Source organism: Lepus europaeus, chromosome 17, assembly GCF_033115175.1.
Source record: "Lepus europaeus isolate LE1 chromosome 17, mLepTim1.pri, whole genome shotgun sequence".
NCBI lineage: Eukaryota > Metazoa > Chordata > Mammalia > Lagomorpha > Leporidae > Lepus > Lepus europaeus.
Window position 1 is genome coordinate 71,902,706 of NC_084843.1, and position 16,528 is coordinate 71,919,233.

The window sequence follows — 16,528 nt, forward strand, 5'->3', positions numbered from 1 at the left end:
GATTTGCACAGATTATCATAAATCACAATTAACAATTGCTTAGGAGATAAAGGGTCCTGAATTCTACATGTTCTTAATCACCTTATCTAAAATAGCACCCCTGCTTTTTCTTCATAGTATTTATCACTAACTATATATTTTGTCTATATTTTTTTCACCAGGAGTGGCACCATGTGTTATTCAGTTGTATGTAGCACTAATACGGTGCTTAGTAAAAACTGAAACTCCAATAAATATTTTTTGAAGGGAAACAGAGCAAGAGTTAAAACAAACAAAAAAAACTCCCTAGCGTAACCAAAACAAAAATGGCTTTTCACATAAATTACACGCACCAGGAACAGCTTAATCGTTCTCAAATCCACCCTGGGTAAAGCGCAGAGCCGGTTTTATGAGGCCTTTTATATGGGCACAGGCTGACGCTCCAGAGTCACCAGGCAATGGGGAAAAAAGATAAATGTTCTAGATTTCACTGTCCAACCTTTGGAGTCGGACCCAGGAAGGCGGACTGCTCAGGTCAGAAATTGCCACATTTAGCACATTTTTTCTCACAAATGAAGGCACAAAAGGGGTAAGGCAATAATGGGTCAGCAGGACAACTTTCAATTCTAGTACTGTCCTCTTTCAATTCTTACACAACTTTTGCATCCGCTGCCAAAGAAAAGGTCGCAGAGAAAGCTCATGTGAGTCACGCTGCCCAGAGCTAAAATGGGCGAAAACAGCTTCCTTGCCCAACTGGACGCTAACTATGACGTTTCCAGCAATCCTCCATTGGCCCCACCCAACTAACCAGGAACCCCGCCGCCCCTGCTAGGCCCACCCTTCCGTCAGAGGCCTGCTCCTGATTGGCTGGTTGTGCTATTTACCGCCTCTCCGGATATTGCGTCACGCAGTGAGCCTGCAGGACTGCGCGCGCAGAGACAGTAAGGAGCGGGCGGGGGGCCGGGGTGGTGGGCGCGTGCGCGTTTCGCCGGCCCGGAAGGGGAACTGCGTGGTGGAGGTGACCGGGAACTGAGGTACCTCTGCCCGGGGTGGGCAAGCTCCTAGGATTCCCGCCGATCCCGAAGGCTGGCCTGACGGGGCCGCTGGGTGGGGTTGGAGGCGGCGGCGCTGCTCGCTGCGTCACGGTCGGACAGGGTCGCCGTCCTGCGCGGGAACCGGGAGAGAGGGTGGCGTCCACAGGATCCGGGACGAGCGGGCCAGGGCTGGCCCTCGCTGTCCTCTCCCTGGGCGGCGGGGTGCTGAGTCATGCCCATGGCCGGGGCCGCACAGCCCCCGCACTGGCAGATAAAGGGGCGCCAGGGGTGGGGGTGGCGTTGAGTCGCGTGTTGACGCTGGGAGGTTGGGGACGTGCTGCTGGGTTGTCACGCCGAGTCTGGCGGGCTGCGTAGACGTTTCCCGGGCCCAGGCGCCTGACCTCCTCAATACTAATTAGAAGCGCTTATAGAAGGGTCGGCAGTATTGTCTCCAACTTATATAGCGAAGGCACCCGAGGCTCAGAACGTGGGGGAGCCGGATTCCCACTCTGAGCTGTTCCCCAGCTTGGAACTCTTTGGAGTTGAGCCGGTGGACCAAGGACGAGACAGGCTGATGACGTAATGGCATGAAACTGCCTGGAGAACTCGGTATTTTCCCATAGGACAGGTGCCCAGTGTTGTGCACACCTAAGAGCTCCAGGGATCAGAAGGACCCTCAGATAGGCATTTTGAAAGCAAGAGTTGTTAGCTTTGGCGGAGGGAAGGTTCCAGTTGTCACAGGTTTTCCTAGTCCCGTCGTTAGCAGCAAAGTAAGACCCAGGAGTCTGCCGTTTAAGGTACATCTTGGGCCATTTCGAAGCGGGTAATCCACGGGTCAGCATTGTGGGTTGAGCACTATTTCAGTACCATACATTACAGATAGGGAAAATGAGACTCCGACTGATCTCACTGGCCTAACATTCACTACAAATGATTGGTAGAGATAGGCGGGTAGCTCAAGTTGGCTTTTGCCTGCCCTCATTCTCATCTGTTGTAGTCACCTTGGCATTACAGAGAGACATTCAGCTGATTGGTGGTTGACCATCTGTCTGATACTCTCTTCTGGAGTTAAAGGAAATCCAGTATTTTACATGCTTTTCTTTTGGGGACACTTCCAAAGAGTCTCACATAAAGAAAGCCCTGTCAGTAACTGAGTTTACTTTGAAAAACTGAATGTCCTTTATATAATTGCAGTAAGGCATATATAAAATAAGTTGTCTGAGTATTTTTATATGGTATTTCGAAGAGAAGTTGTATTTGGCATGTTTAGCTGAAATATTGCTTCTGTTGATGTCTTTTGTCCTTGGTACAACATGAGCTCTTCCTTGGATGACATTTTACCCTCTGCTTAAAAGTTACACAGATTGTTTTTAATTTCCCCAATTAAATGCTGGTGTCATCTTAAGCCAAAAGTACATATGTTAAGAGCCATGACAGCCCCTGTAAGACGTTAAGATGCTAACATCCATATGGTATAAAATGTGTAATTTTTCAGAATCATGCCTTCTTTTACTGGTTATACTGGGTTCTGTGCGGTAGGTTTCTTGGACTACCAAGGGCAAGCAGAGGATTTTTCGTTGAAAATTTAAAAGGTCACGTTATTCTGTCTTCTAACAGAAGATGATTCATCGTTGTCCTTAGCTCCTGTGTGTCCTTTCGTTAGTTGGTTAATGACTTTTGTTTTGTTTTGTTTTGTTTTTCTTTTTGGTCTTTATAACTAGCATTTCAGATCTGCTTGGTAAACCTGGTGCTGAACCACCATGCTGGCTGCAAGGCTTGTGTGTCTGCGGACACTGCCTTCCAGGGTTTTCCACCCGGCTTTCACCAAGGCTTCTCCTGTTGTGAAGAATTCCATCACCAAGAAACAGTGGCTCATAACACCGAGCAGGGTAAAAATTACTTGTGTGTTTTATATTGCTGCCTTTCTCTCTTTGTGTTTATGGGGTAGGGTGAGTAGGAGTGTGAAGCTTGCTTGCTGTATCTAGTGATTTCCTGAAACAATTAGCCTTGATAGTGTTCCTAATCGATTCTTTCTTCTTCATTAGTTTCATATCATTCAAGTCCCTCCTTATCACATATGGAAAAGAGAAATGGCTCTAGGACTTTTCCTTTACTTATAGCTCATGAGACTTCTCATTTGGAAAATTTCGAGTAAACCACAAGAGAGTGAAAGTTATGTGTTGCAATAAAGAGATTGCAGGGCCCACGCTCAAAAGCTTAAGAACCTAGGGATGCTACTCATTGACTAATAGCTTATTAATAAGTTATTAAAGAGATTTCAGCTCTGGTTTAGAGAATGATAAAATCTGCCAGGTTAGAAAGAAACCTACTTTGTCTCCACTAGCATTCAAATTAGAGTGAATGTGAGTTTTGAAATGTGAGGCAATAAGGGGAATAGACAGACAGTAAAAGGAGACAGCTTTTTCCCACTTAAATGAACTGTTCCACTTTAGAAAACGAGCCAAAATAGAGCTGAAAGTCATCCTTCCCCTTGGCTGTGCGTTCAGGAGAGACCCCTTTCTTGATCCCATTTCCCAGATAACAAAATGTAGCTAATATGAGGGTACTTTGAAAAGTTTGTGGGAAATGGAATTAAAAGTTAAGTTTTCTTGGTACAAAAAAAACCATGCGGTTTTTTAAGAATGCACATTTTCCATGAAAATTTTAAAGACCATTTTTAAAAAAAAAAGTTAATAGATTATCATCTTGATGTTTGACTAGTGTTTTCAGTAACTCTAGGTATGTAAGTGGAGTCTGTAGTTGATAAAAGAAACAAATATTCTGAAATTTAAACCAAGAAGTTAAAGTACTTATTTAACTAGAGGTTTTTTTTTTTTTTTTTTTTTTTTTTTTTTTTTTTTTTTTTTTTTAGTGTAAAGAGATATCCTGTTTTGTTTTATGAATAACACTCTTTTGGTATGTGTGATTGTTTATATATCAGGAATATGCCACCAAGACAAGAATTGGGGCTCGACGTGGGAAAACTGGCCAAGACCTCAAAGAGGCAGCTTTGGAACCATCAGTGGAAAAAATATTTAAAAGTAGGTGGTAGCCTTTAGTTTTTAAGCTGGAGTCCTTGGATAGATTTTTAAGAGGTGTGTGATCATCCTGCTAAGAATATAGACAAACTTGTTCTTATGTGCATTTTCTAGAAAAAAAAAAAAAAAGGCCACTTTATTATTCTTAGAGTTCTGATGATCCAGAAAAGATTGATACTTTGGGTTCCATGGTTTCCAGTCATATTTTTTCCAGTGGAAATTTTACATTTGGAGCAGGCATTTGGTTCAGTGGTTAAGACACTGCTTGGGACATATTGGAATGCCTGGGTTTGAGTCCTGCCTGCACTGTCAAGTTACAGCTTCCTGCTAATGTGTATCCTGAGAAACAGCAGGTAGATGGCTTAAGTAGTTTGAGTCCCTGACATCCACACGAAAGACCCAAATTGAGTTCTGGGCTCCTGGCTTTGGCCTGGCCCAGCCCTGACTGTTGTGGAAATTTGAGAAGTAAACTAGCAGGTGGGAAATCTTTGACTGACTGCCTTTCTCTCTATACCTTTCAAATAAGTTTTTTTAAAAATTATGAAAATTTTACCTTCTTCATTTTTAAGAAGGATTATTAACAATAAGTCATTTTGTAGAAGGTGTGATCCATTAAGGAAGGCCAATTGAAGTTCTAGAATCTTAATTCAAGCATATATTATTTGTATAAGTTTTAAGTGAAGTCACTACTAAAACATAGATATTAATAAAAGCCTAATTGTCCAGGAAGGGTCCTCTGACCCATTTGGGGCCTGTCAGAAGAGCAGTACCTTAGTGAAGTCGGTTTAGTTCACAACTTGAATTTCAGCTTTGCAAGTTCAGAAACTAGATTGTTCATCTTCCCAAAGCTAGTAAAAGAATGCCACTGATCCTTAAACTACAGACATTTTGCAAGATTGCAGTGGGGAGAGCCCTAATCAGTATCCCTCAGGACATTTCTGATCAGTAAGTTGACCCTAGAGACCAAATCATGTGAATTATGTAGTAATGCATATTAGCATATTAGTGATACATATTAGCATTCTTAGTAATCAGGTTTATTCTCCATTGAGTTTGACTTCAAGTTGGTTATCAGTACTCTGAAACAAGTACCCCCTCTCTTAGTTGCTGAAACACTAATTACATCTGGTCCTCTTTTTTTTCTTGGCTCTGTGTAAAGCTTCATCTTTGTTGCTGCCACTTTAGATGTGGTGTGGTACGAATGCCAACATTTCCCTCTCGTTTTTCTAAGAATATCATAAAAACACACCCCAACCTCCGTAGATCACAGAGATCTCCACATCTATGGATAAACTGCCTCCTCACTACGGTTGGAATAGGGCTGAAGGTTCATCAAGTCTGATCTTCTCCTTTTTACACTGTTGATTACACTTTGATTTCATGGAATTCTTCTGTCCTGGTCTGCTGTGAACCCTTTTCTGTATCCCCACATGTACTCATGTGGCTAGTGTGAAAAAATACTCCCCTCACACATACTGTGAAGGTTCCCCCCAGCTCTCTGATGTAATCAAGACTCGTGCTGACTTGGATTTCCTCCTGTGTTGTATAGTTGATCAGATGGGAAGATGGTTTGTTGCTGGAGGGGCTGCTGTTGGTCTTGGAGCATTGTGCTACTATGGCTTGGGAATGTCTAATGAGATTGGAGCTATTGAAAAAGCTGTGTAAGTAAACTGTTCCCAAACAGTCCCAACCTTAAAGTCTCCAGTTTCCTTCTCATTCTTAAGTACCCTCATGTTTAAGCAAGGGGGGAAATGTGTTGCTTTTTACAGTGTGAAGTGTTTATATGTTTTATGTCATTTAATCAGTATAGTAACTCCAAAGTATGCATAGTTCCATGGTAAAGCATTAAAGTGATTTATCACCCAGCTAGTAAATGATCCTACGGAATTTACATCTGTAATTCCATAAGGTAACCTTGTTGTGTTTCTTACAGAATTTGGCCTCAGTATGTGAAAGATAGAATCCATTCTACCTACATGTACTTAGCAGGAAGTATTGGTCTAACAGCTCTGTCTGCCATGGCAGTCACCAGGACTCCTGTCCTCATGAACTTCATGATGAAAGGCTCCTGGGTGGTAAGTCAGTACTGGGGGAAGGGATTTTTAGTGGAAAGAGTAATAAATGGAACAAGGTTTTGTTCATATAATCTGTGTGTTACAAGTACAGCTGGGACACAGAAGGAAATGCATATTCAGAAACATCAGCTGTTAATCCTTGTTGAATATCTATTTTAGTAGGACCAAGGGGTTGGAAATCAAGCTTACCATCCTTGTTATTTAGCAGCAGATAGCAAATAAGTCTCTATTTTGTAGCAGCGTTTGGAGCAATGAAATAAAGACAAAGACACAGAAAAGGTACTTAATTGCCAAGTTGAGGGGCTTGTTTTGCAGGTTTTCATGTAGCAAATATGAACTTTAAGGCAGTGTGTTGTATATATTCTACTTAATAGGTCACCAGTGATTTTCAAGAAATGCCTCTTGTACTATACCAAAATGTTTATTTTAATTAAGGAGTAATTCCTGGGATTGTGTGTGTGTGTGTGCGTGCGCCAGCACACACCCCTCTTTCTCTCTCTCCCCTCCCTCCCTCCCTCTCTCTCTCTCCCCCCACCCCTCATAACCTGTAGGATAGAGCCCAACTGTATTTTTTAAGATTTTATGGGGCTACTGCTGTGGCATAGTGGATAAAGCCACCGCCTGCACTGCTGGCATCCCATATGGGCACCGGTTCAAGTCTCGGCTCCTCTACTTCCAATCTGGCTCCCTACTAATGCGCCTGGAAAGCAGTTGAAGATGGACCAAGTCCTTGGGCCCCTGCACTCACATGGGAGACTCTGAAGAAGCTCCGGGCTCCTGGCTTCAGATCAGCCCAGCTCTGGCCGTTGCAGCCATTTGGGGAGTGAACCAGCAGATGAAAGATCTCCCTCTCTGCCTCTGCCTCTGCCTCTCTGTCACTCTGCCTTTCAAATAAAAAAAATTTAAAAAAAAAAAAAGGATTTTATTAATTTTGTTTGAAAGGCAGAGAGTGATAGAGAGCTTCTACCCATTGATTCACTCCCCAAATGACCACAACAGCCAGGGCTGGGCCAGGCTGAAGCCAGAAGCCAGGAACTCTATCCCGGTCTCCCACATGAAAGACAGGGACCCAACTACTTGGGCCATAATCTGCTGCTTTCCAAGCACATTAGCAAAGAGCTGGATTGGAAGCACAGTAGCTGGGACGTGAATCCCTAATCCAATACGGGATGTGGGTCTCCCAAGCAGCAGCTTAATCTGCTGCACTACAGTTCCCATCACGTCCTGTCCAACAACAATAAAATTGTTAAAAGATGGTAATGCCAGTTTAGACTCAATTCATTATCCTGAAGCAGTCTACAAATCTTATTTGTGCCAGTAGAGGGCACTCTTGCTCAATTAGCCAAAGCTGAAATACACTCAAGACCTTTAATGTGGCAGAAGAGTCTAGTAGTATTTGGTTATTTGGAAGGGACAAACTGTTCTTGAAACTTCTGGGTTTCTGTTTTTATGTGAAGTTCAATTTTTCTTAATATGTGTGTTTCAGACCATTGGTGCAACCTTTGCAGCCATGATTGGAGCTGGAATGCTGGTACAGTCAATATCGTATGAGCAGAGCCCAGGCCCAAAGCATCTTGCATGGCTGCTACATTCTGGTATGTTTAGTTCAAGTTGTTGCCTTGAATACTATTTTGGATGGCTCTTCACAGCTGTCTCTTGTGCATAATTTCAGTAAACCTCAGGTTTAGAAACTACAATTTTTTTTTTTTTTTTTTTTTTTTGACAGGCAGAGTGGACAGTGAGAGAGAGAAAGACAGAGAGAAAGGTCTTCCTTTTGCCGTTGGTTCACCCTCCAATGGCCACCGCGGTTGGCGCACTGCGACCCGCACACAGCGCTGATCCGATGGCAGGAGCCAGGTGCTTCTCCTGGTCTCCCATGGGGTGCAGGGCCCAAGCACTTGGGCCATCCTCCACTGCACTCCCTGGCCACAGCAGAGAGCTGGCCTGGAAGAGGGGCAACTGGGACAGAATCCGGTGCCCCGACCGGGACTAGAACCCGGTGTGCCGGCGCCGCAAGGTGGAGGATTAGCCTAGTGAGCCGCGGCGCCAGCCAGAAACTACAATTTTTTATGCCAGCTCCGCGGCTCACTTGGCTAATCCTCCGCCTGTGGTGCCGGCACACCGGGTTCTAGTCCCGGTTGCCTCTCTTCCAGGCCAGCTCTCTGCTATGGCCTGGGAGTGCAGTGGAGGATGGCCCAGGTCCTTGGGCTCTGCACCCACATGGAAGAACAGAAGCACCTGGCTCCTGGCTTCAGATCAGCACGATGCACCAGCCACAGCGCGCCAGCCACAGCGGCCATTGGAGGGTGAACCAACGGCAAAGAAGGACCTTTCTCTCTGTCTCTCTCTCTCTCTCTCACTGTCCACTCTGCCTGTCAAAAAAAAAAAAGAAAAAAAAACTACAATTTTCTGCAGATAATACTGGTTATATCATTGCCCAAACTCTGCTCTGAAGAGTTGTCTGTGTTACTAAGACCATGGACAGCCTCTGTATTGGACTTGTCCCCTCTAACAGTTTAGTACATGCATAGGTTTACTTTTGTGTCCACAGATTTCAGATCACTTTAGACTCATTTTTCTGTGGTATCTTTAGAAAAATTTAAAAATCTGAGAGTAGAGGAAGTGTCACAAAAATTTTGCTGCCAATTATAAGATCAGTAGGAAAGATAATGGGAATGTCACACAGAGAAATTTTTATCCAAATATAGTTCTTAGAGCACAAAGTATATTTAAATTATTAATTATTGTGAGGTACAGTATACCATATTACTTGATCTGGAAATGTTACTCTTGCAAAAGTGGCAAACTAGTAATGTAAATTCAATACTAAGATAGTTCCTGTGCCTAGTTTATGAGATAAACAATGTGATAGACAAGAAATGGGCAACTTAATCTACTCAGCACTGAAATAATGCCTTACCTAAGATTATTTTTAAAGAGTTCCATTTACTTTTGTTAATTGATTATTGGCACTTTTCACTGTAATTTTTAATGAAGATATTTATAAATATCTGAGTTATAATTAATTTTTATATGTGTTGTAATAGCATCCCTCTTATACAAAGTAACAACCGTGTTTGTGCTAGAAGTTCCTACATTTTAAGATTACCATTGTATACTCTCTCCCAGTAGGTTTGACTCTATGCATTTTAAATCTCTTTATATCAGTCCTTACTTGTATGAATATTATAGACACACAATAGACTCCAGTCCAAATAGTGTGCTATATGGAATTTGATGAAGTTGCTAAATATGTAGGTTAGTGTTTGTACTTGTGAGTTGTGACTGCCCCATAGATTTTGGTTATAGAATTTTAGGGGTGGTAGTATCCAAAGGGAAAGGTTATCAATTAGCATGATTTGCTAACATGGCACTTTAATTTCCCTTTAGTTATTATTTAGTAAATACTTAACCAGTGCTTGCTCTCTTTGCCTAGGTGTGATGGGTGCAGTAGTGGCTCCTCTGACAATTCTCGGGGGGCCTCTTCTCATCAGAGCTGCGTGGTACACAGCTGGCATTGTGGGAGGCCTCTCCACTGTGGCCATGTGTGCACCCAGTGAGAAGTTTCTGAACATGGGAGCCCCACTGGGAGTAGGCCTGGGTCTCGTCTTTGCGTCCTCTCTGGGTAAGCCACTCTGCTGACACTGTGTTCTTGGTGCTGGATTCATCATGTCGTAAAACCTGAAATGCTCAGGTATTCTCCTTCATTGAATCAGTCCTAAAAATTATTGAGAAAATATTTATTTTTATTTATATTTATATATACATACATAGTCCCACTAGTTTGACTGGATTTTATTATTTGGCATCATATAAAAATCTTGGCAGTATGATCAGCCATTGTTACTGGTTTTATCAGATACACCTAAAATGGGAGAGTTGATCTAGAAACATAAAAATTGCTCTGATGCAAGAGCCTTCCTGTAAAGTGATGAAGTGACCGAGTAAAAAAATGAATAGCACAGGTTTTGAACTAATGTAAAGAAGATGTAACAGTACACACACTTAGCTGTCTTCCTACCTGCACAGCTTACCAAAAAAAAAAAAAAAAAAATTTAAGATTTATAACATGTTATAAATCCAAGTATAGGAAAAAATTTTACAGTATTACGATTTTTCTCATTTTGATTTCAGGATCTATGTTCCTGCCACCAACCTCTGTGGCTGGTGCCACTTTGTACTCAGTGGCAGTGTACGGTGGATTAGTTCTCTTCAGTATGTTCCTTCTGTATGATACCCAGAAAGTAATCAAGCGTGCAGAAATAGCACCAATGTATGGAATTCAGAAATACGATCCCATCAATTCGTAAGTGATCACCAGTCTTGTTAACCTTGTTACGTAAGATCATTTATGTGAGTTTGGCGTCTTAATGGGTATGTTAGTTTCCTCAGGCTGCCATATAACAAAGTGTCACAAACCTGGATGGTTTCAAGCAACGGAAATGTATTCTGTCTCAGTTCTGGAGGCCAGGAGTTTGAAACCCAGGTGTTGTCAGGGTTGGTACCTTCGGAAGGTTCTGCAGGAGAATCTGTTCCACGGTCTCTGGGCTTGCTGTTCTGCCTGCCATCCTCGGGGTCCCTTGGCTTGTAGCTGCAGCACTTTGTTCTCCATCATCTTCACCTGCCACTCTCCCTGTGTCTCTGTCTCTTTTAAGACCACCATAGTGGATTAAGAGCCCACCCTACTCCAGTGCAACCTCTTCCTAACTTAGATCTTGATTACATCTGCAAAGACCATGCTGTTTCCAGAAAAGGTCATCTTCGCAGCTACTTCACCATATCTTTGTTCTGTTCTTTCCCTCTTACTCAAGGAGACATACCCAGAAACCTGATTGTGCTGATGTTGTAACTAACTGTAATTTTTAGATACTCATTGGGTCAAGTCAGAATATTTGCCTTTTTTGTTAATTAGCTTTATGATGTAATAACGTGCTCTTGGTTAAATTTTTTGATAGGCTATTGTTAGTCTTTAAACAGAAAAAGATATTCTTTAGTCAAATATTGTTTAGTGGAAATGTATGTAACTACTAGAATTTTGTCATAGAAAAGTATTCTATACTTCTAAAAATTGGGAACTCTTTATTATAAGATTTCATTTCGTAGATAGTCAGCCTTAGTTGTCATTAAGTATTTTATAATACTTTTTCTCTTTTCTTGGATTCTACCAAAATGTGGGTTATTTTATTTAAACAGTTTTTTTGGATTTCATAGTGTATATCACTTTTTTTTAAGTGATTTGTTTTTCTTTATCTAAAAACTGATGTAAAGATTTTTTTTGTAAATGTTACTATAAAGCTTAACAGTTTTCTTTAGGGGGTGAAATGGGTGTATTTTAAAATACCAGCCTTCAGTCTGACAAGTTTTTATAAAGATTTTTTTTTGTTTTGTTTTGTCTGTCACCCAAATTGGTGGGTTTTTTTTGGCGTTTTATTTTTTGCAAAGTGCTATGCTCATGAGTGCCAGAGAATGGAATAATGATCTTTTAAATTGCCATTTACCATTTAAAAGATTAGTCTGGCAGAAATAAAGCCCTATTTTCTAGTCTATGACTTTAACTGAAAAGTAAACATCTTATTTTTACTAAATTTCCACCTCATATAACTAGAACAGATAAGCTATATTGTTTCTTCCATTCTATAGTAAGAAGTAGTTGGTCATAATTATTAGAACTGCATTTAATATAATGGCATAATTTTCTTTCTAGCATGCTGGGGATCTACATGGATACGTTAAATATATTTATGCGAGTTGCAACTATGCTAGCAACTGGAAGCAACAGAAAGAAGTGAAGTGACTCGGCTCTGGCTTCTCCACTACATCAGATGTCTTGCTTGTTAAATAGGAGCAGGTGTTCATTAACTAGTTTGTACAAGCAGCTTTCTTTGAAGTTCAGAAGATAACATGTCAGCCTGTGTAAATGTTCCAGTAATGTCATGCTTCCAGTCACTTTTTCTTCTAGAGAATAAATTCAGTAGTTCTCTTCCAAATAAGCACACATATTTCCAATTCTCATGTTTGAATTTTAAAATGTTTTAGTGAATGTGGAAAGTAAGATTCTATTACAAGAATTTAAGTATTTTACCTATCTTTATATTTGCTAGGTTAAGTAAAAATCAGCGTTCTTGTGACTTTTCCCTACATGTTTGTTTAGAATGCAGAACATTGCAAGCAATGTCATAATTGATGTAGAGGTTTGGTACAGGAACCAGGGAGAAGTAAAGGGTCACCCACAGTTTGTTTTGAATACTTGAGTGTTGCACTTGTGTGACTGATGAGCCAATGAGAGATGTCCCAGTATTTGAAAAGAAGCAAGTGATGGGAGCCTTTGTGTTCCTCAGTGAAACAAAGGCCCCGGGGGTGGATTCTCCTGCTGTTGCTTCTCAGGCAGGGCTGTCTTCACAATGTAGGTGTGGTTGTGGCTGACTTCTTTGTCAGGAAAATATTGGGATACCCAAAAATGTGTATCATGTGGAGATTTCCTGCTGGAATTATGTATATGTGAGTTTTACTTCTGAATCTCCTAGAACAAAGTATCTTTACACAGCTGTTCTCAAAAGTACAGACCATGAGATTTGTTGCTTTTGTTACCTATACAAAGAATATGTTCAGAGTTACTGAGCTGTTTTTTTTTTTTTGTATATTTATTGAAGTGTCTAATTGCATAGAAACTTGCTTTTCACATCTCATCAGACTTTAAAGCCTTTATCAGAAAAGTCTGTTTGTGGCTTACACGTGAGATCATGAAAGCAGTTTTTTTCCTGAAACTGTTTCTTGCATTCCCTCTCAGAGTAAGCACTAAAAAGCAAAGAAAAACTAGTCTGTCTTTATGAAATATGTTTAAAATTAAAAAAACTTAGCTTCCTTTGGCAGAATTTTCCTTCTGTTTATATAGACCATTGTGTATGCTTTCTTGAGACATTTGTATGTTTTTTGATAAGAGTTATTTTGGGGGGTCTTTAGTGAATAGAGGAACATCTGTGTGATTATTGAAATGATTGCTATTTTTGAGAAACGTTGTTACAGAAATCCAGAAATAACTATTTTAACCATCTCAAAGTACATAGAATGCTTATTTCTGAGATAATAAAAGTTCCAGCAACATTGTAATTGGTGTGATTTTTTTTTAACTGAACTGTGTGTATCATAGCCATTCAAGTAGGGATTTTTTTCAAGAAAATAACTTGGTCTGTTGCCAGTGTGGAATGTAGTATGGTGTGAAAAGACCATGGTACCTGTAGCAAGTAAGACTGCCTATATTTGAACCTCAGCTCTTCTGCTCGTTATGTGACCTGGAGTGAATTACTTGGCCCTTCTGCCTAGTTACTTCATGTGTAGAGTGAAGATAACCTACTTCATTGAGTTAAATGGATAGACACTTGATCAGCAGGAAGTTTGGGCTGCTGATAGTTTGTTTTTTTTTTTTTTTTTTCTAAATGTGTAAATGCCAAATTTCTTTCTTCCTACTCTTTCCTGGTCATAGTAAGAGAGGTCTTCCTTCCACTGGTTCACTCCCCAGATGACTGCAACGGCCAGAGCTGAGCTGATCTGGAGCCAGGAGCTGCTTCCTGGTCTCCCAGGCAAGTGCAGGGGCCCAAGGACTTGGGCCATCTTCTATTGCTTTTCCAGGCCATAGCAGAGAGGATTTTAACTCGCTGCTCCACAAAAAAGCCCCCCTCAGTGTGATCTTAAAAGTCTAAGGACCAGTTGTCTCTAGTCACATTTTAAAACCTGAGGTGTATGTCCTTTTTCGAATGGTATCATGTAAAAACAGTCTGCTTTTAGCTGCAGTATCAGGAAGAAGTTTTTCTAAAAAATTAAGGAATTTTAATTCAGTGACTTTTTTATAGCACTTCTGACTTTGCTAAGACAGTGGTGAAGACTCTAAGATACAAATGTCCATTTGGCACAACCATTAAGACACTGCTCGGGATCCCCACAAATCATATCAGGCTTTGAGTCCCAGCTCTTGGTGCAGACTCATTAGTTTCCTACTAATGAGAAGCAGCAGTGATAGCTTGAGTAGTTGGGTCTCTGTCCCCATTTTGGGAGACTTAGATTAAGTTCTTGTCTCCTGGCCTCTACCTGACCCAGCCTGGCCATTGCAGACAATTGAGAAGTGAGCCATCAGATGGAAGATAAATATCTATATGCCTCTGCCCCTCAAATCAGTGTATAAAATGTGATGATTACTTATAGTTCTAAAGCAACAGAAAAAAAAAAATCACCGGTTTCTTGGTTCCTGTTAACGTACCACACAATATTCACAGGGAAGAGTAAAGGCCTATCAACTGAAACCCTTTAGGGAGAAAGGAAGATAGCCGTTTTATATTTTCCTTAATACCATGTGAAGTGTTAAAGGATAACAGAGATGGTTAAAAACAGTCACACAGAGTTAAAGACCCTTTGGTCATTGCTTAGAATGGTGTCTGATGAATGATCAATCAGAAAACATGAATATCTACACTGTGTAGCAGCCATCCCTGAAGCTGGAACCAGGGGAGACCAAAGTGTAGCAACCCCATGTAGAACACCAGGGTCCGCTGGATGAGTGCTGTAGGAATGAGCCAGGTTGAAACACCAGGCAACTAAATGATGACTCGGGATTTCCCAGGAGAAAGCACAAACAAGCTGGCCCCAGCCTGCCATGTACTTTAGAAGCATCACAGGTCGGATGGACGTTTGAGCAATGCAGAATGGCTCCCAAACAACACAGATGAAGTTGAGAGAGTGTCACTGGTTCAGTGTGGTTTGTTCCAAGGAGAGTAAGGAATTCAGGTGGTCAGAGGAGGGACTGTGCTCTAGTAAGGGGGGACAGCTGGTTCTTCTGACTTGCAAGGGCAGTGCTGGAGGCAGAAGCCTGTACAAGAAGTGGAGATTCTAGGGCCCTAACAATGGTGTTAATCTTCAAATGAAACCGTTTTAAGAGATCAACCTATCTGTTGGGTTCTCTATTAATAGCATAGTTAAATCATGAGAAATAGCAACAGTGACTCAGCGTTAATTATAAAGTTATTATTCAGAAACTACAAAAGGGGAAAGGCTTATCCAGAGTAATTGCTACAGGAGTTAAGGGGATAAATGTGTCCACGCACAAGTATCTAAGGGTTGGTGCTTGGGTGGGTGGGAAGGGGCGTTACCTTGATGGACTTTGCAGAGAATGCAACCTTCTCTGCCCCCTGGACGCTGAGCAAAATGTCTTTGGCCGTAAAATGTCCCACAGGACTCTGAGCTCACAGTCAAATGATGTCACTCTTGGGGGCCTCAAGATGCAAGTACAATCACTTGCCTCGTTTAAGTGGAATCATTTTAGAAGAAGCTGGGGGAAATGAGAACAAAACTTGCAGTTGTTAATGCTGAGGGAGAAATAAGCATATGGTGAGAGAATGGGATGTTGAGTGTCTTGCAGTGTGCTACAGCAACCTCTAAATAACGTTTTGAAAAGCAAAGTACATGTGGAAAGTGAAAATCCTTGAAACACTAGACAAGAAGATTTTCATATCTTAGAAACTAGTGAGAAGACCTGGGAAATACAGACCATCTCTCCAACCTGTGGGACTGGGTCCAGGGCCTTCAAGGTCCTCCTAGTTTGACACTGTGCGGCGATGACTGTGACTCCCCAGGTGGGGTTGAAGTTTATCCCAGGACTGTACAGCTGCTGCCGCACCTTGCACATCCCTGCCCTGTCCTGGTGCTGCTAAGTGTGGGGGTGAATACGGAAGCAAGGTGACACTTCTGAGAAAATGCTGCCAGATTGCAAGGCACGGAACAGATGCTGACACACAGGATCCCTCCGACCCCTCCCTGTGGCTCTCCAGCCCTCAGCGCTGGCAAAGGCAGGAAATCTTGGCGTTCCTGCTCCTCTCTGCACACCCTGCCTCCTGCCCGAGTCACTTACATGTAGGCTCCCATTTGTCCTCTCACCTTTCTCCATCAAAATCCACGTTTGAAAACGGGTCCCTTTAGACCTAAATTGCAGAGTGTGTGTGCTTGGGCTTTTTTGTTTGCCCCTAATTGTGGCAGGAAAGTTCACTGCATCAAAGAAGCTTCAGATATCCTTGTGTACAAGTGGGAGGCTGAGCGTTCTTTGAAGACAGGGAGTCATTGAAAAAAGGGAGGGAGATCCAGCAATCCCGCTTTGTGGGTAGGTATCCTAAGGACTAGAAGTCAGTTTGTCAAAGAGACATCAGCACCTCCCACATTCACTGCAGCACTATTCACACAGCATCCATCACCCATCAATCCAAGCACCCATCAATGGGTGAATAAATAAAGAAAATGTGATATATATGATGAAATATTATTCAGCGTTTATAAAGTACAGAGTCCCAGAGGCAAGCACTGTGGCTCAGTGGGTTAAGCTGCCATTTGGGATCTCTGCATCCCATATCTGAGTGCCCATTCG

The 16,528-nt window shown here is 41.8% G+C and overlaps 1 protein-coding gene across 3 annotated transcripts; it reads left to right on the forward strand.

Annotated features, from left to right (window-relative positions):
- The first annotated feature begins 848 nt into the window (after nt 1–848).
- On the forward strand, nt 849–13,233 carry GHITM (growth hormone inducible transmembrane protein). Of its 3 annotated transcripts, none has more exons than XM_062214216.1 (9): nt 849–920; nt 2,735–2,902; nt 3,955–4,054; nt 5,601–5,712; nt 5,985–6,126; nt 7,613–7,721; nt 9,563–9,751; nt 10,261–10,432; nt 11,831–13,233. In XM_062214216.1, the coding sequence occupies exons 2-9, from the start codon at nt 2,774–2,776 to the stop codon at nt 11,913–11,915; spliced, it is 1,038 nt and encodes a 345-aa protein (XP_062070200.1). In that variant the 5' UTR covers nt 849–920; nt 2,735–2,773; the 3' UTR covers nt 11,916–13,233. The 3 variants fall into 3 exon arrangements, with proteins under 3 accessions (XP_062070200.1, XP_062070199.1, XP_062070198.1); XM_062214215.1 differs by lacking the exon at nt 849–920 and adding an exon at nt 929–1,013; XM_062214214.1 differs by lacking the exon at nt 849–920 and adding an exon at nt 1,313–1,810.
- The last annotated feature ends 3,295 nt before the right edge of the window (nt 13,234–16,528 follow it).

Bases quoted from the DNA above. Each gene is read 5' to 3' on its own strand.
- GHITM (XM_062214216.1), top strand. From the start codon at position 2,774: ATGCTGGCTGCAAGGCTTGTGTGTCTGCGGACACTGCCTTCCAGGGTT. The intron at 5,713-5,984 runs GTAAGTAAACTG...TGTTTCTTACAG, and splicing joins GGAGCTATTGAAAAAGCTGT to AATTTGGCCTCAGTATGTGA. The intron at 9,752-10,260 runs GTAAGCCACTCT...TTTTGATTTCAG, and splicing joins CGTCTTTGCGTCCTCTCTGG to GATCTATGTTCCTGCCACCA.